Source organism: Balaenoptera ricei, chromosome X (genome assembly GCF_028023285.1).
Source record: "Balaenoptera ricei isolate mBalRic1 chromosome X, mBalRic1.hap2, whole genome shotgun sequence".
Lineage (NCBI taxonomy): Eukaryota > Metazoa > Chordata > Mammalia > Artiodactyla > Balaenopteridae > Balaenoptera > Balaenoptera ricei.
In genome coordinates, this window is record NC_082660.1 from 33,404,284 (window position 1) to 33,427,982 (window position 23,699).

General features: G+C 36.6%; 1 protein-coding gene across 1 annotated transcript in view; it reads left to right on the forward strand.

The window, feature by feature from the left end:
- Nucleotides 1–23,699, forward strand: part of CFAP47 (cilia and flagella associated protein 47) — a 487,004-nt gene that overhangs the window by 126,812 nt on the left and 336,493 nt on the right. Inside the window, 3 exon segments of the mRNA XM_059910362.1 lie at nt 132–167; nt 447–501; nt 504–625. Of these exon segments, the coding sequence (XP_059766345.1) occupies nt 132–167; nt 447–501; nt 504–625 (213 nt within the window).

Consider the following 23,699-nt stretch of genomic DNA (forward strand, 5'->3'; position numbering starts at 1 on the left):
GTAGTTGGGCATATTATTGTAAATATTTATTGTTTTAATTTTTCTAATGATTCAAAAAACAGAGGAAACCACATTTAAATCCAATTACTTGTACATGTTTTGAGCTAATTTTTTCTTTTAATTTTAAACAGGGATTCAACTTTCAGTGTCCAGATTTCCCCAGCAAGGCTTCTTTTTTTTTTTTTTTTTTTTTTAACATCTTTATTGAAGTATAATTGCTTTACAATGGTGTGTTAGTTTCTGCTTTATAACAAAGTGAATCAGTTATACATATACATATGTTCCCATATCTCTTCCCTCTTGCATCTCCCTCCCTCACACCCTCCCTATCCCACCCCTCTAGGTGGTCACAAAGCACCGAGCTGATCTCCCTGTGCTATGCAGCTGCTTCCCACTAGCTATCTATTTTACATTTGGTAGTGTATATATGTCCATGCCCCAGCAAGGCTTCTTGATGGTGACGTGATTCAACCTCTTTCTGTGAATTTTCCAAAAGGCAAATAATTTTCATTATGGGCTCTCCCAGTGGAATTAATGCTGCGCTCACCTGCCATCTCAGCTTCAGTTCATCTAAAGCCGTGTCATTTTTCACCAGTGTTCTCTTCTGCGATAGCAGGGATAAGTGGTAAGACATTTAAATGGTAAGACATTTAAATGTAGATTCATTTGTATCCGACAGTGAAGAATAATAGATTTATATTCTACACTATTATAAAATGTTAAAAAGAGGGACATCTAAAATAATGACTTTCGACATAAGGGTTTTTTAAGGAAGTTCCAAATGCAGTGTTGCTTTTACGAGAAACAGGGTGATAGTGGCTGCCAGCCTATACTCTGGAGCTAGGCTGCCTGGATTTGAATCCTGGCTCTGTTAACTTTGGTGAAGTTATGTCATCTTCTGAGCCTCTCAGTTCCCTCATCTGTAAAATGGAGGTCATAGCAGAGCCTATCTCATCTGTAATAATGAGGAATTCATTGAGTTAATTTTTATTGAGTAATTGTACAGGAACTGGCACAAAGGAAATGCTAAGTCAGTATTAAATGAAAATGAGAAACATCAGCATAACGAGTTTCCAGGCAATATGATTTTGTTACACGTTCCTTTGACAGACTCAAGGAAATTAAAGTACACCTTGGTTAAACCATGTTTCTGGATTTCTTACCTTGTAAGACCAGAAATTTCCCTTTTACATTATACCCTGAGATGATTTGACTCTCCAAAGGGCCAGAGGTGAATGTATAGAGCAATAAAGTTTGTTAAAAATGTTTACAGTGTAGAGTGAATTGTATACTAAAGATGAGTATGTACTCTGTGTGATAATTTATTAACTTTTAGTGAGGTCATTACTATATAGCATATTTATAGTCTAAGAATTGATTTATGCATTAGGAATTAGAAGGGTGAGAGAGACAGATGGTACTGGAATGTTGCATCCAAGGCAAAGCGTGGCTGTATCCAGGACACGGTTCATGGAGTTCTGAGCTCCAGCTTCCATGTCCCTTTCTCACATATGTTGATGGATAAAAGTATCTAAATTATACCTCTCAGACTCCTGTTTTTCTCTTTTGATGCGCACAGTCCATCTTTTGTTGACATTAAAAAAAAAAACCCTTTTTTTTAATGGCGTTGCTTTAGGCTCCTATCAAGAACTGAACTCCATGCCTCCATCCTGGGAGGTTTTCTGTCTTTTTCTGTGTTACTGACCTTGTTCATAGAAGTTTAACTTTACTTTCCTCTAGTCCACAAATTCAATGCCAAAAGCACTAAGTAAGGTGTACCTTTGAGCTCACCAATAAAAATCATGAATAACTTATCCATGAATGTCTTCAAGCTAATGAAGGCTCAGACCACGTTCACAGGGTGAGGAAGGAAATAGCTTCAGTAAGTGCTGTGTGAACTAGATGGCTTCTTGGACGGTGGTACAGTTGCCTCTAAGAGAGGCATAAACAGGTTCCACTGTTACAGTGTGTTGACGTCTGGTCAGCAAACAGGATGTAAGGAGACCTGACAACAGTCTCCAGAAAGAGGAGGGTCATATATTTGATGATTTTCTTGTCTTTTTGTTGTTGTGTGTTTCCTTTCAGCCTTGAGACTCGTTTGCTCTTCAGTAGATTTCCCCACCCTTCTTCCCTTACCCTAAACTCCAATTCAACATTCAGCAGGTTTGGGATAAGGTAGAGCTTTTGGAACTAATTTAGAACCTTTGGAAATCATAAATGGGCTACAAAAGACTTTTCCATGTACAAGGAAACATTCCCTGGAACCTTAATACTGACAAATCCTTTTACTGATGCCTTGTTAACTCCTTATCTGGTTACCCGTAGTGCATATGATCAGCTCTTCCTTCTCAACTCTCCGAAGCTGTCTTTGCCTTTCTCTCACTACACGTTTTCAATCCCATTGAGATAAATGAGGTGTTCCAGCAAGAACGTCCTCAAAAGCCTCCCTTTCACCTCAGCCTGTTTGGAATAAATTTGATTCTTTTGATTCTTTTATTGCTTTTTATCTGTTAGTTTATATTTATTTGTGAGTAATCCTTGTGAGCTCTGCCCAAGGTACTGGGTAAGCAAAGATTAAATAGAAAGTGGCTTTTCCTTGATGGAGGTCAATATAGTAGGGAAGGTAGACTTTAAAAAAGTGTTTGGTACCAATAGAGGTAGAGAGAAAATGCAACACAAAAGGAGCAACTAATAACGTCCTGGGGTGGGGGTGGGACTGGGGACGGCTGCATGGGCTTCTGAGTAAAATCTCAAAGGACAAATTATACTTGCTGATGTTTGTCCTAAATTAAAGACTTTATTTGCATCTGGTTTGTCCGTGTTGAGGCGCATGGGTGCAATGAAAAAATGAAACACTCATTTCTTCATGTTTTGGGTTTTTTTTTTACTTAGGTAAGACCATTTCATACCGTGGCTCCCCTTGGAGGTGAACATGCTTGGCTTTTTATTTTGTTTTCTTCTTTTGACTTTGTCACATTTGGTTTGGCTCACCTGGCTGTAGAACTATTAATTATAGCCTGCTAACGTGGCTGCTGGTCTCCTCCACACTCATGTGTCTTCAGCTTGGTGGTTGCACATCCTGCTTTTCTTTTCCCTAAATTTCCAAAAAATCTGGGGTTTGAGGTTGTATATATCTATGGGAGGGATGGTGATGTGGGCAGAGTATTACAAGTTGTAAAAAAAAAAAAAAAAAAAAAAAGCACTGGATATGGAGGCTGAAACAGGCTTGTATTTGGGGAATATTTTTGGGTTTTTTTGGTTTGATGGATACTGGCCAGGCAAAGCTGAGAGATGAAGGTGAAAGAATAGCAGGAGCAGATTATGAGAGTCTTACACACTCTGCTTTGTTATCCATGAGTAAGACATAGGACAAGAACTGGGAGAGGCTGATTTTATGGAAATCAAAGCTTGGATAAATACAGGAATCATGAGGTCAACAGCTATCAGTTAACACAGGTCAAATTCTAGGTCATAGGCTGGATATCATGGAATCCACACAACAGCCCTGAGATGTGGATGTTTTTAGATCTTCTTCTCTGTTTTACAGAAGAGATATAAGGCCCATAGTGAGATAACTTGCCCAAGCTTACTCACATGTTAAGTGGGAGAGCCAGGAATTTGAACCAAGTTTCTGTTTCCAAAGATTATGCACTTAGTCACCTTGTTTTAACACCACTTAGATTGTATAGAATCATATAGAAATTTTATTATAGGTACACTCTTTCGAGAATAACACTGTCATATGTCAGCTATAGACTTTACAAAGAATAAGAAAAGGAAACTTTACATTTTCCTCTTTTCCTATTCCTTTGCATCTCTCATCTTTCTCTCTCACACACACACAACCCTATCTTCTAAGTACCCTTATATAATAAATTTATTTTTAACTAAATAACATTTTAGTTTCTATATTGCCTTTAAGTACCAAGAAATTTAGTTTATAATTAAGTGCATTTTGAGTTACAGGTCTTAAATAGGCTATATGCTCTAGAATTAGGGAAGTGATCAAGAAATATCCCCTGAATAGAATACATTAATAAATATTCCATGTCTGATATATAGTAATGATAGTAATTAAAGTTACTCAATAAAAACTGGGAAGTTATTCATTTATTTTTATTGATATATTAATTTATTGATGAGGCAAAAACCCATAAATTGTCTCCATAGTTATAGGATGAAGTGAATGTTTATAGTTTCACTGAAGAAGCCTGTTTTACAACTACCATCAGTAAACAACTCTACAGAAGATATTTACTTAAAAATAAATTTATTATATATGGGTACTTGTAAGATATCATATAACTATTTTAGATATTTTAAATTAATAGTGTTTGCAAAAGGCTTCAAATCAACTTATGAAATTGAAACCCAATATCAAAACCAATGCTAAACTGCTCTTTTGAAATTGTACATTTCACATCAATAAAATTTCAAAATGAAAAACATATTCCTTGTAAAAATTAAAATACTTTCTTTTCCTACAAAAAAAGCATGTACTTATTACTGAAACAAATTTATATCTTATTTTAGAAGTTTATGATTTTATGTGGGATTTTTGTGTCCATTTATAGTTGCTTAAATGATATTAAGAATGGTTTTTGTGATTTTCAAAAGAAACAAAGTCTTTGTTTGCAGAACCAGAATGGATATTCCTAGCCACTGTGTTTCTAAGATAAATTATTTAGAGTTTTCTTTTGTTTAACATCACCTAGATATTGGGTAGCACCAGTAAAGTAACGTCCTTGTTTATGCTGAATTATCTGATTAGCTATGATATTCTAAATACAGAAGACACTGGTTTGTTGCACTTTCTGTCTTCCAAAATTAATAACCAGCCTTTCCATCTATTTCCTAAGTTATAAAAAAGTATTATTTTATGGTAAAAAAAAAAAAAGAATGGTTTTTGAGGGAGTCAAGGAACCCAATAGTAAAATACAATTCCCTCCTTGCTGCTTTTCTTTTTTTTTTTTTTTAACATCTTTATTGGAGTATAATTGCTTTACAATGGTGTGTTAGTTTCTGCTTTATAACAAAGTGAATCAGTTATACATATACATATGTTCCCATATCTCTTCCCTCTTGCATCTCCCTCCCTCACACCCTCCCTATCCCACCCCTCTATGTGATCACAAAGCACCACCTTGCTGCTTTTCGAATTAACCTCTATTTTAGATTAACTGATTATATTCCTTATGTGCTCATCAATTTAATTTTTTCTTCTTGAATTTCCTTATTTTTACTTTTGGCATATGAAGTAATACTGTAGGGGTATGTGTGTGTGTGTGTGTGTGTGTGTGTGTGTGCGTGCGTGTGTGCTAGTGAGAGAGAGAGAGGGAGAGTGAGAGAAGCAATATATATGTATGTATATATATATATACATATATATATATATATATATATATACACACACATTAATTATCTGAGTAAAATGGCTAGAATATGTTTTCTGGTTTTTTGGGGGTTTTTTTGAGTATCTAGAATATGTTTTCTGTTTGTTTTTTTTTTTTTGAACTTAACATTTTAGTTTCTGTATTGCCTTTATGTACCAAGGTATTTAGTTCATAATTATATGAAGTACATTCAGAGCTACAAGTCTTAAATAGGCTATACTCTCTAGAATGATCCTGAATAGGATAACAGGAAGTCCGTTACATAGATAAGACTTGTGGAAACCATCCTGAGAAATAATCTGCCTTGAATAGGAGGCATTTGTTAAATGTTGATAAGATTAGTGAACTTCCAAAATGAATGCAGGTGACTCCTCAGCCTCTTTATTTATTTTTTTATTTTATTTTTTTTAATTTATTTTTTTATACAGCAGGTTCATATTAGTGTATATACGTCAATCCCAATCTCCCAATTCATCCCACCACCACCACCACCACCACCGCCCCCACCGCTTTCCCCCCTTGGTGTCCATACATTTGTTTTCTACATCTGTGTTTCTATTTCTGCCTTGCAAACCTGTTCATCTGTACCATGTTTCTAGATTCCACATATATGCATTAATATACAATATTTGTTTTTCTCTTTGTGACTTACTTCACTCTGTATGACAGTCTCTAGATCCATCCACGCCTGTACAAATGAACCAACTTAGTTCCTTTTTATGGCTGAGTAATATTCCATTGAATATATGTACCACTTCTTCCTAATCCATTTGTCTGTCAGTAGGCATTTATGTTGCTTCCATGACCTGGCTATTGTAAATAGTGCTGCAATGAACATTGGGGTGCATGTGTCTTTTTGAATTATGGTTTTCTCTTGGTATATGCCCAGTAGTGTGATTGCAGGGTTGTATGGTAGTTTTATTTTTAGTTTTTTAAGGAACCTCCATACTGTTCTCCATAGTGGCTGTATCAATTTACATTCCCACCAACAGTGCAAGAGGGTTCCCTTTTCTCCACACCCTCTCTAGCATTTGTTGTTTGTAGATTTTCTGATGATGCCCATTCTAACTGGTATGAGGTGATACCTCATTGTAGTTTTGATTTGCATTTCTCTAATAATTAGTGATGTTGATCAGCTTTTCATGTGCCTCTTGGCCATGTATATGTTTTCTTTGGAGAAATGTCTATTTAGGTCTTCTGCCCATTTTTTGATTGGGTTGTTTGTTTTTTTGATATTGAGCTGCATAAGCTGTTTATATATTTTGGAGATTAATCCTTTATCCTTTGATTCGTTTGCAAATATTTTCTCCCATTCTGAGGGTTGTCTTTTCCTCTTGTTTACAGTTTCCTTTGCTGTGCAAAAGTTTTTAAGTTTCATTAGGTCCCATTTGTTTATTTTTGTTTTTATTTCCATTACTCTAGGAGTTGGGTCACAAAAGATCTCGCTGTGATTTATGTCAAAGAGTGTTCTTCCTATGTTTTCCTCTAAGAGTTTTATAGTGTCTGGTCTTACATTTAGGTCTTTAATCCATTTTGAGTTTATTTTTCTGTATGGTGTTAGGGAGTGTTCTAATTTCATTCTTTTACATGTAGCTGTCCAGTTTTCCCAGCACCACTTATTGAAGAGAATGTCTTTTCTCCATTGTATATCCTTGCCTCCTTTGTCATAGATTAGTTGACCATAGGTGCGTGGGTTTATCTTTGGGCTTTCTGTCTTGTTCCATTGATCTATGTTTCTGTTTTTGTGCCAGTACCATATTGTCTTGATTACTGTAGCTTTGTAGTATAATCTGAAGTCAGGGAGTGTGATTCCTCCAGCTCCGTTTTTTTCCCGCAAGACTGCTTTGGCTATATGGGGTCTTTTGTGTCTCCATACAAATTTTAAGATATTTTGTTCTAGTTCTGTAAAAATGCCATTGGTTATTTGATAGGGATTGCATTGAATCTGTAGATTGCTTTGGGTACTATAGTCATTTTCACATTATTGATTCTTCCAATCCAAGAACATGGTATATCTCGCCATCTGTTTGTGTCACCTTTGATTTCTTTCATCAGTGTCTTATAGTTTTCTGAGTACAGGTCTTTTACCTCCTTAGGTAGGTTTATTCCTAGGTATTTTATTCTTTTTGTTGCAGTGGTGAATGGGATTGTTTCCTTAACTTCTCTTTCTCATCTTTTGTTGTTAGTGTATAGGAATGCAAGAGATTTCTGTGCATTAATTTTGTGTCCTGAAACTTTTCTAAATTCATTGATTAGCTCTAGTAGTTTTCTAGTGGCATCTATAGGTTCATTTATGTATAGTGTCATGTCATCTGCAAACAGTGACAGTTTTAGTTCTTCTTTTCCAATTTGCATTCCATTTATTTCTTTTCCTTCTTTGATTGCTGTGGCCAGGACTTCCAAAGCTATTTGAATAAGAGTGACAAAAGTGGACATCTTGGCCTTGTTCCTTATCTTAGAGGAAATGCTTTCAGTTTTTCACCATTGAGAGTGATGTTTGCTGTGAGTTTGTCATATATGGCCTTTATTATGTTGAGGTAGGTTTCCTCTATGCCCACTTTCTGGAGAGTTTTTATCATAAATGGGTGTTGAATTTTGTCAAAAGCTTTTTCTGCATCTATTGAGATGATAACAAGGTTTTTATTCTTCAGTTTGTTAATATGGTGTATCACATTGATTGATTAGCGTATACTGAAGAATCCTTGCGTCCCTAGGATAAATCCCATTTAATCATGGTGTATGATCCTTTTGATGTGTTGTTGGATTCTGTTTGCTAGTATTTTGCTGAGGATTTTTGCATCTGTATTCATCTGTGATATTGGTCTGTAATTTTCTTTTTTGGTAGTACTTTTGCCTGGTTTTGGTATCAGGGTGATGGTGGCCTCATAGAATGAGTTTGGGAGTGTTCCTTCCTCTGCAATTTTTTGGAAGAGTTTGAGAAGGATAGGTGTTAGCTCTTCTCTAAATGTTTGATAGAATTCACCTGTGAAGCCATCTGGTCCTGGACTTTTTTTTGTTGGAAGATTTTTAATCATAGTTTCAATTTCATTACTTGTGATTGGTCTGTTCATATTTTCTATTTCTTCCTGGTTCAGTCTTGGAAGGTTATACCTTTCTAAGAATTTGTCCATTTCTTCCAGGTTGTCCATTTTATTGCATAGAGTTGCTTGTAGTAGTCCCTTATGATGCTTTGTATTTCTGTGGTGTCCTTTGTAACTTCTCCTTTTTCATTTCTGATTTGATTGATTTGAGTCCTCTCCCTCTTTTTCTAGATGAGTCTGGCTAAAGGTTTATCAGTTTTGTTTATCTTCTCAAAGTAACAGCTTTTAGTTTTATTGCGCTTTGCTGTTGTTTTCTTTGTTTCTACTTCATTTATTTCTACTCTGATCTTTATGATTTCTTTCCTTCTGCTAACTTTGGGTTTTGTTTGTTCTTCTCTCTCTAGTTCCTTTAGGTGTAAGTTTAGATTGTTTATTTGAGATTTTTCTTGTTTCTTGAGGTAGGCTTGTATAGCTATAAACTTCCCTCTTAGAACTGCTTTTGTGCATCCCATAGGTTTTGGATCATCGTGTTTTCATTGTCATTTGTCTCTAGGTATTTTTTGATTTCCTCTTTGATTTCTTCAGTGATCTCTTGGTTATTTAGTAACGTATTGTTTAGCCTCCATGTGTTTGTGTTTTTTACGTTTTTTTACCTGTAATTTATTTCTAATCTCATAGTATTATGGCCGGAAAAGATGCTTGATAGGATTTTAGTTTTCTTAAATTTACCGAGGCTTGATTTGTGACCCAAGATGTGATCTATCCTGGAGAATGTTCCGTGTGCACTTGAGAAGAAAGTGTAATCTGCTGTTTTTGGATGGAATGTCCTATAGATATCAGTTAAATCTATCTGGTCTCTTGTGTCATTTAAAGCTTGTGTTTCCTTATTAATTTTCTGTCTGGATGATCTGTCCATTGCTGAGAGGTGTTAAAGTCCCCCACTATTATTGTGTTACTGTCGATTTCGTCTTTTATAGCTGTTAGCATTTGCGTTATGTATTGAGGTGCTCCTATGTTGGATGCATATATATTTTTAATTGTTATATCTTCTTCTAGGATTTATCCCTTGATCATTATGTAGTGTCCTTCCTATTGTGACATTCTTTATTTTAAAGTCTATTTTATCTGATATGAGTATTGCTACTATAGCTTTCTTTTGATTTCCATTTGCATGGAATATCTTCTTCCATCCCCTCACTTTCAGTCTGTATGTGTCCCTAGGTCTGAAGTGGGTCTCTTGTAGGCAGCATATATATAGGTCTTGTTTTTGTATCCATTCAGTGAGCCTGTAACTTTTCGTTGGAGCATTTAATGCATTCACATTTAAAGTAATTATTGATATGTACGTGCCTGTTTCCATTTTCTTAATTGTTTGGGTTTGTTTTTGTAGGTCTTTTTCTTCTCTTGTGTTTCCCACTTAGAGAAGTTCCTGTAGCATTTGTTGTAGAGCTGGTTTGGTGGTACTGAATTCTCTTAGTTTTTGCCTGTCTGTAAAGCTTTTCTTTTTTTTTTTTTTAAAGATTTAATTTTATTTATTTTGGCTGCATTGGGTTTTCTTTGCTTTGTGTGGGCTTTCTCTAGTTCAGTCAAGTGGGGGCTATTTTTCGTTGCGATGCACGGACTTCTCATTGCGGTGGCTTCTCTTGTTGCAGAGCACAGGCTCTAGATGCGTGGGCTTCATTAGTTGCAGCACGCCGACTTAGTAGTTGTGACTCGCAGGCTCTAGAGTGCAGGCTCAGTAGTTGTGGTGCACGGGCTTAGTTGTTCCACGCCATGTGGGATCTTCCCAGACTTGGGATTGAACCCATGTCCCCTGCATTGGCAGGCGGACTCTTATCCACTGCACCACCAGGGAAGTCCTGTAAAGCTTTTGATATCTCCTTTGAATCTGAATGAGATGCTTGCCGGGTAGAGTAATCTTGGTTGTAGGTTCTTCCCTTTCATCACTTTAAATATATCATGCCACTCCCTTCTGGCTTGTAGAGTTTCTGCTGAGAAATCAGCTGTTAACCTTATGGGAGTTCCCTTGTATGTTATTTGTCGTTTTTCCCTTCTTGCTTTTAATAATTTTTCTCTGTCTTTAATTTTTGCCACTTTGATTACTATGTGTCTCGGCGTGTTTCTCCTTGGGTTTATTCTGTATGGGACTCTCTGCACTTCCTGGACTTGGGTGGCTATTTCCTTTCCCATGTTAGGGAAGTTTTTGACTATAATCTCTTCAGATATTTTCTTGGGTCTTTTCTCCTTCTGGGACCCCTATAATGTGAATGTTGGTGCATTTAATGTTGTCCCAGCGGTCTTGTAGGCTGTTTTCATTTCTTTTCATTCTTTATTCTGTTCCGCAGCAGTGAATTCCACCATTCTGTCTTCCAGGTCACTTATCTGTTCTTCTGCCTCAGTTATTCTGCTATTGATTCCTTCTAGTGTATTTTTCATTTCAGTTATTGTATCGTTTATGTCTGTTTGTTCATTCTTTAATTCTTCTAGGTCTTTGTTAAACACTTCTTGCATCTTCTCGATCTTTGCCTCCATTCTTTTTCCAAGGTCCTGGATCATCTTCACTATCATTATTGTGAATTTTTTTTCTGGAAGGTTGCCTATCTCCACTTCATTTAGTTGTTTTTCTGGGGTTTTATCTTGTTCCTTCCTCTGGTACACAGTCCTCTGCCTTTTCATTTTGTCTCTCTTTCTGTGAATTTGGTTTTTGTTCCACAGGCTTCAGGATTGTAGTTCTTCTTGCTTCTGCTGTCTGCCCTCTGGTGGATGAGGCTATCTAAGAGGCTTGTGCAAGCTTCCTGATGGGGGGGGGACTGGTGGTGGGTAGGGCTCAGTAAAACTTTAATTTGCTTGTCTGCTGATGGGTGGGTCTGTGTCAGCCTCTCAATAGTGATACCATTGGCTAAGAATGCTGGGGGCACTCACCTGGTCCCTTACTACTTATGGCAGCCCCCACAGGCATTTCCCCTTTCAGAGTCAATATTGTGGCTGGACCTGCTTTTGTGGTTCCTATTATGATTGCAAGATATATCTCAGCAGTAGCCATCAGGGAACTTTGAAAAATCAAGGTCTATTACTCATAGGTACTGGAGGGTACCTGGCATGCCTAGGGCCATGCAATGGGCGGGGGGCGGGGTGGAGGTGGGGAACAAGTGCACACAGGTCTGGGTTCTGCCTTTATTGGGATCTAGAGTGGGATGCCTAGACTTTTGTATGTTCACTCTTTATTGGTGAATTTAAAACATAAGTGTGGGAATTAAAGCTCAGGAGGGGAAAAACTAGCCGACAATCAGTCTGGTTGGTTATCTAGGTCTACCAGAGTTTTCTAAGAAGGGGAATTTCTTGGGTGGGGCAGCCTGGCTCTTCATGTATTGTGGAGATGAAGTGTGTTTATTCTAAATGGTTGTTTTTGAAGTGGATGCCTCAACAATCAAAAGTTTAATGTGAGGCACTTACACTGTAATCAGGAAAGCTCATTGTCAAGCCCTTAAACTACGTGTTAATATACACCTCCCTTTTACAGTATAGGGTTCATTGATATTCAAAGATGGATATTTTGATTATCACCCCCATTTTCATATGAAATGTGATTGTCTTTCCAAAAAGCATAGTTAACGTACTTCTACGAAATCAGGAACAGGGGTCCTGCACATTTGCTGTTGGCTGGTGTTCAGAAGCTTCAGTGTCCTTAGCTCTGAAGCTGCCACAGAAGTGTCTACTCTATAAATTTCTTGGCACACAAACTCCTGGGTAGTGATTGATTTAGTTGCTCAGTTGAAACCAATACAAATTTGTTCTTTTCTTAATCATGAGCAAGATATGGTTTAGCAGAATTCATGGCCTTTTCTTAAAAATAACCAGTCACTGTCTTTTGTTTTGCCTTACTGATTTTAAGGTACTGGGTTATATGTATCTTCTGACATTTAAACAAGTGCAGTAAGGACTTTGCATATACAGATAAATAAATGCATTAATAAGAGTATGATAAATTATAATTTCTCCCTTATTCATTGATATATGTTAGCCATTCCATTCTAACTTTAGAGGTGAAGAACATAGTCTTAATTCCAAATGTAGTGAACATTTTGCTGGTGGAGAAATAATGTGCAGACCTGTTGTTTAAAACTGAGAACATACAGCTCTTAATTATATCAACTCTTTTTCTATATACAGTAGAATTTTATCAACTTGTTATGGATTAAAAAACATTTTGATGCATAATAAAACTAGTTTTGCTTACCTCATTAACGTAATAGGGCATTGACAGTAACTTAAATTGAAATTACCTATTTTTGAAAGCATTCAGTATAATAAAAAGGAAATGAGGACTAATGAAAGCTGATTCTAATGATTATTTACTCAGTGCATAATTTGGTATTTGTGTAGGGTATACTTGGCAACTTTGGGTCTGTTTCCAGTATTTTAAAAAGTATTATTATCATGCCTCTTCCAGGGACTTTACTATTAATTTTGAAAGGGTAGGAACCTGCATCACATGAAGGAAACCAGCAGAGAATGAATCAGACCCAGAGGCATGTGGAGCATTAATGCATTCAGGTTGGCAAGGCCACCTTAGTAACTATAGTGTGAATTAATATCTGCTCTTTTTTTTTTTAAGAGAAAGGTAATTTTAAATTTATTTATTTATTTATTTATTTATTTATTTTTGGCTGTGTTGGGTCTTCGTTTCTGCGCGAGGGCTTTCTCCAGTTGTGGCAACTGGGGGCCACTCCTCATCACGGTGCGCGGGCCCCTCACTACCGCGGCCTCTCTTGTTGCGGAGCACAGGCTCCAGGCGCTCAGGCTCAGTAGTTGTGGCTCACGGGCCTAGTTGCTCCGTGGCATGTGGGATCTTCCCAGACCAGGGCTCGAACCCGCGTCCCCCGCATTGGCAGGCGGATTCTCAACCACTGTGCCACCAGGGAAGCCCTAATATCTGCTCTTAATGTGCTTTTCTGGGATATTTAGATATTTAAAATAAGGATGTAGACATATATTTAAAATGATATTTAAATATTTAAAATACATATGGAAAGTGAGTCAAGAACCTCTAAGGGACACTACCAGATAGCTAGAAGCAACTTTTGAGTTATTCAGTGCTCCCCTTACGGATTAAGAGGAGCAGTATTTAGGACGTGTTTGTCTTCTGGAGACTCCATTCTTAGCACAAACCTGCTGCCCATGGACAATGAACCACCTAGAGTTTTAGCATTGTGGCTGCTGAAAGGCAGGTAATTGGAAATCTCAAGAGGATTTCAGTAATCATCTAATAGATGTAACTGAAGGTAGTGTTGAAATATTGCCCTAAACATTATTTGTCGTGTTTTGGGGGTCTGGGTTATGCATGACAGCATGTATTTATCCACCTTTCTTAGTGGTTTGTGTGTAGGTATAATAGGCAGTAAGGGGGGGAGTAAACTTCATAAGGAGCCATGCTTTGTCCTGATATAATCATCTGTTCCTTATTGCTTGACCTAGTTTTATGGAAGGCTATGTGTAATGGCACCTTCATTCTCTGAAGAACATTATTTTCATGGTAAATCTGTTAAACCAAATCGCAGGATTGTAGCACAGTCTCAATTATAAAGTAGAATGCTTCCTTATATTTAACTAACACATAGGATAGCAGTGTATTATAATAAACTGTAAACAGAAAAATATTCATAATTATGATTTGTTTGTCATGCACTTGTGGCAAAATGGCAGTGTTTAAAATTTGTATGGAGATTGCAAAAGCCCAAAACTTCCAAGATAATATTTACCATCTCATCTCAGATTATTAAAATCATACTGCTTTTAACACCAGGTTGCAGACTAAAGAAGTTAACCATAGAGGATGTGATTTCTCTCTTTTCCTCCTTTTTCTTCTCCACTCCCCCACTCCCCTCGCCATTCTCTTTGGAGTCAGTGGTGGTTGGAGGGCCTCTGCCCTGCTGAGAGATTTTTCATTTTGGAGGAAGTTCCAGTGTCTTGCCCTTTGTCTCCCCCTTAGTGATTGTGAGCACTTGCCTGGTTGCTGGTCTTCCCAGAGCTTCTGGAAGTTGGATGCAATTGGCAGAGTCCTCTCCACCTCTCCTTCCTCATACCCTGTCTACCCAGTTCCTCAACTATTTATAAATGTGAATTGATTAATCAGGAAACTAATGGGATTATAATATTTGATTGCAACATTTACTTTATGCATAGAATATCAGGCATTTAAATAACAAAAAGGAATGCATGCTCATTATAACAATTCACAATGCAAAAGTTTAAAAATACCATTAATCGTTAACTACTCCACCTTTCAGTTTTACACAGTCACATCATGCATTAAAAATGTGGTATCTTTTCATATGTTACCTTAGTTATACAAATGTATGCAACACTATGTATGTGTGTATATATGCAGAAATATATATATATGGATTATTTTTAAGATAATGTAATATTATACATATTAATTGTGGGTTTTTTCCCCTGCATATGCCACACAATATAATGGAGTGGGAAGGCAGTCTGGGGCTTGTGGGCCAGCTCCATCATTTTTTTTTTTTTTTAATTTATTTATTTTATTTTTGGCTGCGTTGTGTCTTCGTTGCTGAGCGCGGGCTTTCTCTAGTTGCGATGAGCAGGGGCTACTCTTTGTTGCGGTGCACAGGCTTCTCATTGCGGTGGCTTCTCTTGTTGCGGAGCATGGGCTCTAGGTGCGCGGGCTTCAGTAGTTGTGGCACGTGGACTCAGTAGTTGTGGTGCACGGGCTTAGTTGCTCCGCGCAGCTCCATCATTTTTGACACACGGCTTCTGAGTTGGCTTCCTGCTGTTGTCATTCCTAGGCTAATGGAATAGAATGCAGAGAATGTAGGACAAAAATTTTTAAGGAGATGAACCAGAACAAGCACTCATTACCTTTGCTAATCTGTCACTGACCCAAGCTAGTCCCATGGGCACGGGTAGGTGCAGGTGTGGGTACATGCGTGGCTATGTGTTCTGCTGACACTTGGGAAGGGGATTCTGTTTCTATAAAGAAGAGCATGGCCTCTGGGTGATAGCAGACTCTACTGCAAGTAGTAACAGCTCTTTCTCCTTTTCAGTACTTTGAATATTTTATTAAATTTAAAATTTTTAATGTTTTATAAACCCTTCTCGGTGTTCTAATTGCATTTCATACAGTCAGTCCCTTTAGTCAATTGCATATTTGACCTTCTTCACCAGAAGTTCCACAAGACCCACAAGGCTCTGACACTGGTGCCCAGTCTGTACCGTCAGGCTTGGTAGTTGTTTTACCAGGGTCTGTGTGGAAGAGGGTGGCATGAATGCATGTCGGCCCCAACTTTCCTGAATTTTCTTTTTGCTGCTCAGATATGTTCCTCCTTTTGTGTTTGTATTAAATCCTTGGATTTGTTTTTAAACATATCCTAACTTCTAGGTTTGTCCATTCTGCATTTCACATTCCTCCAAACAAATATACTGGTATAATTGTATACTGATCTATTATTAATAAAAAGAGGTTTGTTCAGATACTTCATTGTATGGCACTTGGGGTTTTTCTCTACTGACAGCTAAAGGTTGCTTCTTGCAGTCTTTGTCGATTATAATCTTCGTTTGGTGATAGTGTGGGGAGATATTTGTGCTAACATTCCCAATTCTTAACTGCCAGCATTGATTCCACATTTGCAAGGAAACTTCCAATCTCTTCTAAATTTGTACTCAGAGGAAGTGATAATTCCACGGTGATAACTTTCAGCTCCCCCAGCAGTATCAATTTGAGGACATTTGGTTTACAAGTTGCTTTTTGGATTGTTTGGCTTGTTCTGAAAAAAATTTTTTTTTTCTTGAAACAATACAGATCAAACTATGTAAAACTAATTTGCATGTTTTAACAAAGTAAAAGTAAACCTTCTTGTGTTTACCACTCTGGTCAGAAAATAGAACATCAGTGACAGCCTCAGAGATCTCTTGTGTATGTATCCTTCCAGGTCATGACCTGGTTTAAATTCTGTAGTCATTAGTTTTCTATAACTATTGCCTTCTATAATTTTGGGCATTTCATGTTAGATAGATTGATCTTCAAACTCATGCTTTTTATGGTTACAGAGGGTGTTATTAGAAAGAAAAATTCATTTACTTCCCTCAAGTTAAAAAGAAAGGCAGAATGTGATACAACTAATTGAAATATTTTTTCTGTTTACAAATTTCTATTCGACGTAAAGCTAATGATATTACTTTCACTCCTCATTTAATTACTTTTATTAAATGTATTGAACTGTTTCAGAATTTCTGCAGACTGCTTAAAATTCATCATTTAAATGCTTGGATTTTATTTAAAGATGAATGTCGTTATAGTGAATCTTAAGAGGATGTTGTCATGCCCTTACTTTCGAAGGAAAAGTATTGTCTACTTGCATTCAGTTGGTTCCCACTTGATAAAACCATAAATTTAAATACCGTACTGTATCACCTTGGTGGCCATTAGGTATTCAAATAATAGTTATTGCAGAAGATGAGTGATATGTGATATATACAGAGAGTTCATACTAATAAATAAATGCTGGGCATGAGGAAAATTGACTAAGAAGTGCATTTCACATTTATAGCCAATAGAATTCCAATAAGAGCCTCAAGATTCTGTGCTCTCCAAAGGGCTTCATAGATTTAGGCGACATGAAGTCCTTGACTGGTCACTCAGTCTTTCCTTACTTAAACAGGGCTGCTTAAATGAGGTATTGACCTATGTGTCTCTCCTCTGTCGTAAAATACACCAAGAGTTTTAGGTTAGCAGTTTGTAGAGCTTGCTATACCAGGTGATCATCTCACCTGTTAGAGTTTTCTGTTTCAGAAATCAAGATCAAAGTGCGTTGGGAATTCCCTGGCGGTCCAGTGGTTAGGACTCTGAGCTTCCAATGCCAGGGGCCCAGGTTCGATCCCTGGTTGGGGAACTAAGATCCCGCAAGCTGTGCGGCCAAAAGAAAAAAGAAAAAAAAAAAAAGATCAAAATGGGAAGACATGGGACTGCACATCCTAGTGCCCCTTCAAAGCAGGATTTGCTGCTCAACTATGTGAAATGAGGTCAGCCGACTGCCTGCATTTGTCAGGAGGATCTGTCTTATCTACAGGATCTGTCTTATCTACTTGGTACCACTTGGCCTGAGGTTACACCCTGCCAGGCAAGCCGGCATCCCACTAACTGATTGAGGCAGGTTTAGAGAGCCAGGCATTTCAGCCTAAAGCTAGAAACTCTGAAGGGCAATCCAGAGCTGCCTGCCCAGTTGGCCAAAGCCTCATCAGGCCTGCAAAGCTGTTCTACATCATCCTGTTCTCCACACCCTGCAGCCCTGCCCCTTCTTCCTACTCTCTTCTCCAGCCTGCTTCCTTCCCCTTCCTTATACAGATGTTGATCCTAATAAACATCTTAAACCCCAGACTGTTTTCTTCCAGTAAACCCAACCTATGGTAATTAGAGATTGGGTATTATGCTTCTGGGGTCCTGATGATGGCTATGAAGTGGTATTTTCTTTTAGTTCAGGTGGATCTTGATTGCAGATGTCAATCACTCCGTCCATCCGTCCATCTGCCCATGTGTGCAGTCAAAACTCCCAAGTATTTTTTATGTGCTCTGTGCTGGTCTTTGCCTTTAAGGAGCTTTAGCTAGATGAAAGAGATAAGCTATTTATGTGTTAGGTGACTATGAAAACACAAAGACCAGAAGTAGAGAGATCAATAGATAAGCTCTCCCAGATTGATGCTGTGAAGAGGTACAGAACTATAGTGGTTGTAGTTAAAATGAAAAGAAAGCAAATGGAAAAGAGTGATTTTGATTGAATAAATATAGGGACATGGTGACTGATGGCACTGTTGGACTTCAACAAACCTTTGAAATGAAAGAGAATTAAAAAGTAGTATATATGAATGTAAATTAGGTGCTCCGCCTTCACAAATCAATCTTTGTAGCTGGCTGTACTTTGTTTTGTGTAATTGAATTTTTAAAAACTTTTATTTGTAAATGAAATGTTCTTTATCCTACTAATCTCCCACGTATAGCCCTTGTAGTCATTAGTAAAACTCCAAACCTTATCAGTCAATTTATTGAAATGGCCATGCAAGTTTATTATGTTTTATACTCTCTTTGATGCTTTTCGTTCCTCCCACTCTCGTACTTTATTGTTCTCTTGACAACTGTTTACCTCAGTGTTATGATATTTTAAGGGTTTTATTTTCTAATTTTCAAATCCAGCAGCAGATATTTGCCCTGTGATCTTAATAACATATTCCCTGTGACTGTGTGAGTCAGTCTCCAACTGCGTTTTGTAGCCGTCACATGGGTGTTTGTAGATGCTGGAATTTGATCTTTTCCAGGGTCTTTCTGGACATAGTGTTTACCTATTACTACTAGATAAGTCTATGTAAAGAAGTATCAATGACAAGAAGTTGGATTCATTTCTTCCATGCTAAGATGAAAAAGGTGGTTCAAGGTTCTACTTTAGGGTTTGACATGACAGCTCTATTTCATGCGCTCTGAATGATCTTTATCTATCTTGCATGAACTAATGGGATGCTACTGTGGTCTATTTTAGACTATATTCAACTTGAAGAGCAGTGGTTTCATACTTTTCAAGGACTGCACATTTAAACCATTTCCTGGACCCTCTACATGAGAGTACTTATATTTTACTCCATTTATTGAGAAAACATATTACCAAAAGTTACTCTAAATTCAGGAACATTTTAAGGTAAAGTTTCTTTTTATTAACTTAGAGCACATACTGAAATCTGCTAGTTGATTTTTTAAAACAGATGTGAGAGTCTGCAGCCTAAAAATCGGGAACCATTTCCATAGATTATGGAAACCTATTAATAGTTTTAGTGTTCCAAGTCTGTTAATGATATCGAAGAGATACCTTTGGATGAATTTTATTTACCTTTTTGGAAGGGAATAAAACAGTGAAATTCAAATAAAATTTTTCTGTTTTCCTATTACTGGACTTACATCCAATGGGAGTATTCTGATAGAGATCATCTAACTTTGGAATATTAAATGAGAGAAGAGTGTTTTATGCTGTACTTAGTACATTGTAGTTCCTGGTTAGTTTACTTTTCCCCTTCCCTCTGGACCACTTTTCTATTGCCAGGAGTCATCAGCTGATACCACCCTGTGCAACCATATTCCCTTTGAAAGCAATGCCAGGCTATTTCCTGGTTTCTCAAACCCTTGTGATCATTTCATCATATCCTAGTTTATCACTAATAAGTGTTCCCTTGCCTAGGTGTTAATATTTAACTTCCAAGCTACTAATTTATAATCAACAAATATTCTTCTGGATTGCATTCCTCTAACCAATGAGAATACATATTTCATGGTGGAAACTTAGGCCTTTGGCCAGATGATTGGGAAAATGATTTTTCACAAGGAATTCTATTAGAGGAAGTTCCATCATGACACAGAGATGGCCTCCAATTCTGACCAATTCCAGACGTTTCAAATCACAAATATCCCTTCTTTCCTTTTAGATTCATTAAAAAAAAATATATATATATATATATATATATTTTTTTTTTTTTTTTAATATTTATCTCTTAGAAGATTTCATGGAGCTTCAGTGTTTCATTTCTAGAGTGATATGGGATGACAAGCATAAGAGTCTCTTATCTTCACTACTGCTTGGGACAGAATTAGACATGTGTAATTAGAGTATTAATTATTCACCAGCTAATGACTGGAGAGATGAATGATGAGACTTTCCACACCTTATTTAATGAATTAATGTGGTCACCATGCCATTCGGTATCAAAATTGTGATTTGTAAAAATACAATTTGCATCTTATTGGTTATTCTCTGATGTAGACATAAACATTCTTATTTGACTTACTTTTCTTTCTCTAATTTAGCATTTCTTTTTTGTTGGTTTTACCTTTGTTAGCTTGTAGTGGCTTCCTTCCTAGAATCCAGTAGTGTGGAGGATAATCAAATAGGACTAAGGCAATAATGGCTGTTTGGGTATGGAGAAAGGTATATAGTGTGTGATGTGTGTGTATGTGTGTGTGCATATGTGTATACATGTGCACATGCACTATGTGTGTATACATTAGATTAAGGGAGACAGATGTATTAGGCCAATTTTATGAAGTTGCCAGTATCATAGGTGAAAACTTATGAACAGTGGCAACTTCATTTCAGTCAATGGGGTGTTTAAAGATATTTTTATGATGCCTACAGATTTAGTAAAGATCAAATGATGCCAGTGACACTATAGGAATATCTTGTTCTTAAACTTGTAGCATTCAGAGGCATCCTTTCTGTGGTAATAGAAAATAAAGATAAGTACAAAATAGCATCATGAGAATGTTGAAATGAAAGTAAATGAGAGTTCCTTTATGATCCTGAAACTTGAATCAGTTTTGATTCATTCCAAAAAAATAAATCAATCACAACTCTGGAACTTTATGACTATACTGCCATATACTTATTCTCTTATTTTCTCTTAAATGATTCTTAAAAACACTTGCACAAAACAATATAGAATTGTATAGTTGGGCTAATAGCATATAGAGATATTTTGTAAATAACATTACAAAGCAGGGCAATAGAAATGAAGCTATATCGGAGTAAGGAAATGACACTGTATAGTAAATTGAATCCACAGAAAGAAAAGATGAGAACCAGAAATGGTAATGAAATGTAATATAAAAAACTATATAAACAGATTTTTCCTTTCTTCTCTTAACATCTTTAGAAGACATAAGGTTATATAAAATAACAATTATAACACTAGATTATTGGGTTTGTAACACATAAAGATGTAATTCTGTGTGACAGTAAAGAAAAGGAATGGAGCTATATTGGAGCAACATTTCATAACATAGTAGAATTGAGTTAGTATAAATCTGGAGTAGATGCTAAGTTGAGATGCATATTATAATCCTGAGAGCAACCAATAAGAAAATAACTTTAAAATGCAGTTAAAAATCACTGAGGAATCAACATGGTATACTAGAAAGAATCCACTTAATATAGAAGAAGACAATAAAGAAGAGACAAGAGAAAAAATATGAAGCATACAGAAGACAAAGTAGCAGATATAAATCCAAAAATATCAATAATAACCCTACATGTGAATGGATTAAACAAGCTAACCAAAAGACAGAAATTGTCAGGCTTGATTTAAAAAAAAAAAACTACAACTGTATGCTGTTTACAGAACACACACTTTAGATTCAAAGATATGATTAGGTTGAAATTAAAAGGATGGAAAATGTTATACCATGCAGTTACCAACCATTAGAGAAATGGAATGGTTATACTAATATTACTAAAAATAGACTTTAAAACAAAAAGTGTTGCTAAAGAAAAAGATGGATATTTTATAATGATAATTATAAATTGTCAATCCATCAGGACCATATAAAAATGATAAACATAAGCACCTAACAAATGATCCCCAAAGTCTATGAAGCAAAACCTGACATATATGAAAGGAGAAATAAATAATTCAGAGATAATTGTTGGAGACTTCAATACCCCAATGTAGATAATGGAGAGAACATCTAGACAAAAAATCGACAAGGATATTAAAGACTTGAAAAACACTATCAACCAAGCGGTCTTAATAGACATCTATAGAGCATACGACCTAATAGCAGCAGAAAACACATTTTATGTCAAGTGCATATGAAACATTCTCTAGGATAGATTATATGCTAGGCTATAAAACAAGTCTCAATATTTTTAAACACAATTGAAATCATACAAAATATGGACTCCAACACAACGAAATGAAATTAAAAATCAACAGCAGAAGGAGATTTGGGAATTTCACAGATGTGTGGAAATTAAACTACATACTCCTAAATAACCAGTGGGTCAAAGACTAAATCATAAGGTAAGTTAGGAAGTATTTTGAGATAAGGGAAAATGGAAACATACAATATCAAAATTTGTGGGATGCAGCTAAAGCAGTGCTTAGAGGGAAATTTATAGATTTAAATGCCTATATTAAACATGATGAAAGATTTCATATCAATAGTCTAACCTTCCACCTTAGAAAACTGGAAGAAACTAGAAAAAGAGGAGCAAATTAAATTGAAATAAAGTAGAAAGAAGGGAATAATTAATCTGTATGCCAACAAATTAGATTTAGATGAACTGACAATTTCCTAGAAAGATACAAACTATCAATACTGACTGAAGAAGAAAGAGAAAATCTGAGCATTCTTATTATTCTTGTTAAGAAGTTGAATAATTATTTAAAAATCTTCCCACAAAGAAAAGTCCAGTCCCAGATGGTTTCATTGCAGAATTCTACTAAACATTTAAAAAATCGAGACTAATTCTTCACAAATTCTGTCTTGCACTATGCTTTTCAGTTTGTTTTTTTTTTTAATTAATTAATTAATTTATGGCTGTGTTGGGTCTTTGTTTCTGTGTGAGGGCTTTCTCTAGTTGCGGCAAGTGGGGGCCACTCTTCATCGCGGTGCCAGGCCTCTCACTATCGTGGCCTCTCTTGTTGCGGAGCACAGGCTCCAGACGCGCAGGCTCAGTAGTTGTGGCACACGGGCTTAGTTGCTCCGCGGCATGTGGGATCTTCCCAGACCAGGGCTTGAACCCGTGTCTCCTGCATTGGCAGGCAGATTCTCAACCACTGCGCCACCAGGGAAGCCCCTGCTTTTCAGTTTTGAGACCTGCCTCAGTGGTTGTCAACCTTTAGAGCCACTGACCTATCTGCTTGGAGGAGCCCTTCCAGAAGGCTTTGCACAACCCAAACACATAGTATATACTTTATATACATTGGGTGAAAGGTTGATGAGGATGAGATGTTCACATGGTCTCAACATTTCATCCACAGATTACTTATTACTTGCTTTTAATTGCAAGTAATAATTCTAAATTAATTAATGTCCAGGATAGGCAAATCCATAGAGACAAAGTAGATTACTGACTTCTAGAGTCTAAGGGGAGAGGCAAATGGGGAGTGAATGCTAATGTATATGGGTTTTATTTACAGGTGATGAAAGTATTTTAAAATTAGGTAGGGATAATATACAACTCTGTAAATATATTAGAAACTGTATTATACATCTTAAAAATAATGGATTTTATGATATGTAAGTTATATTTTTAAAAATATTGCTATAAAAAATGACATCTGTTGGACACCACCATATCAAATGACCATACTCAGCATCACAAATAATGAGGAACAGTAACCTACTGTGCTTCCTGATGCAGTTAAATGGGAACTGTGCCATAACACATGAGGTTTTCTTGCCAGAAATGTTTAAACCTTATCCAGT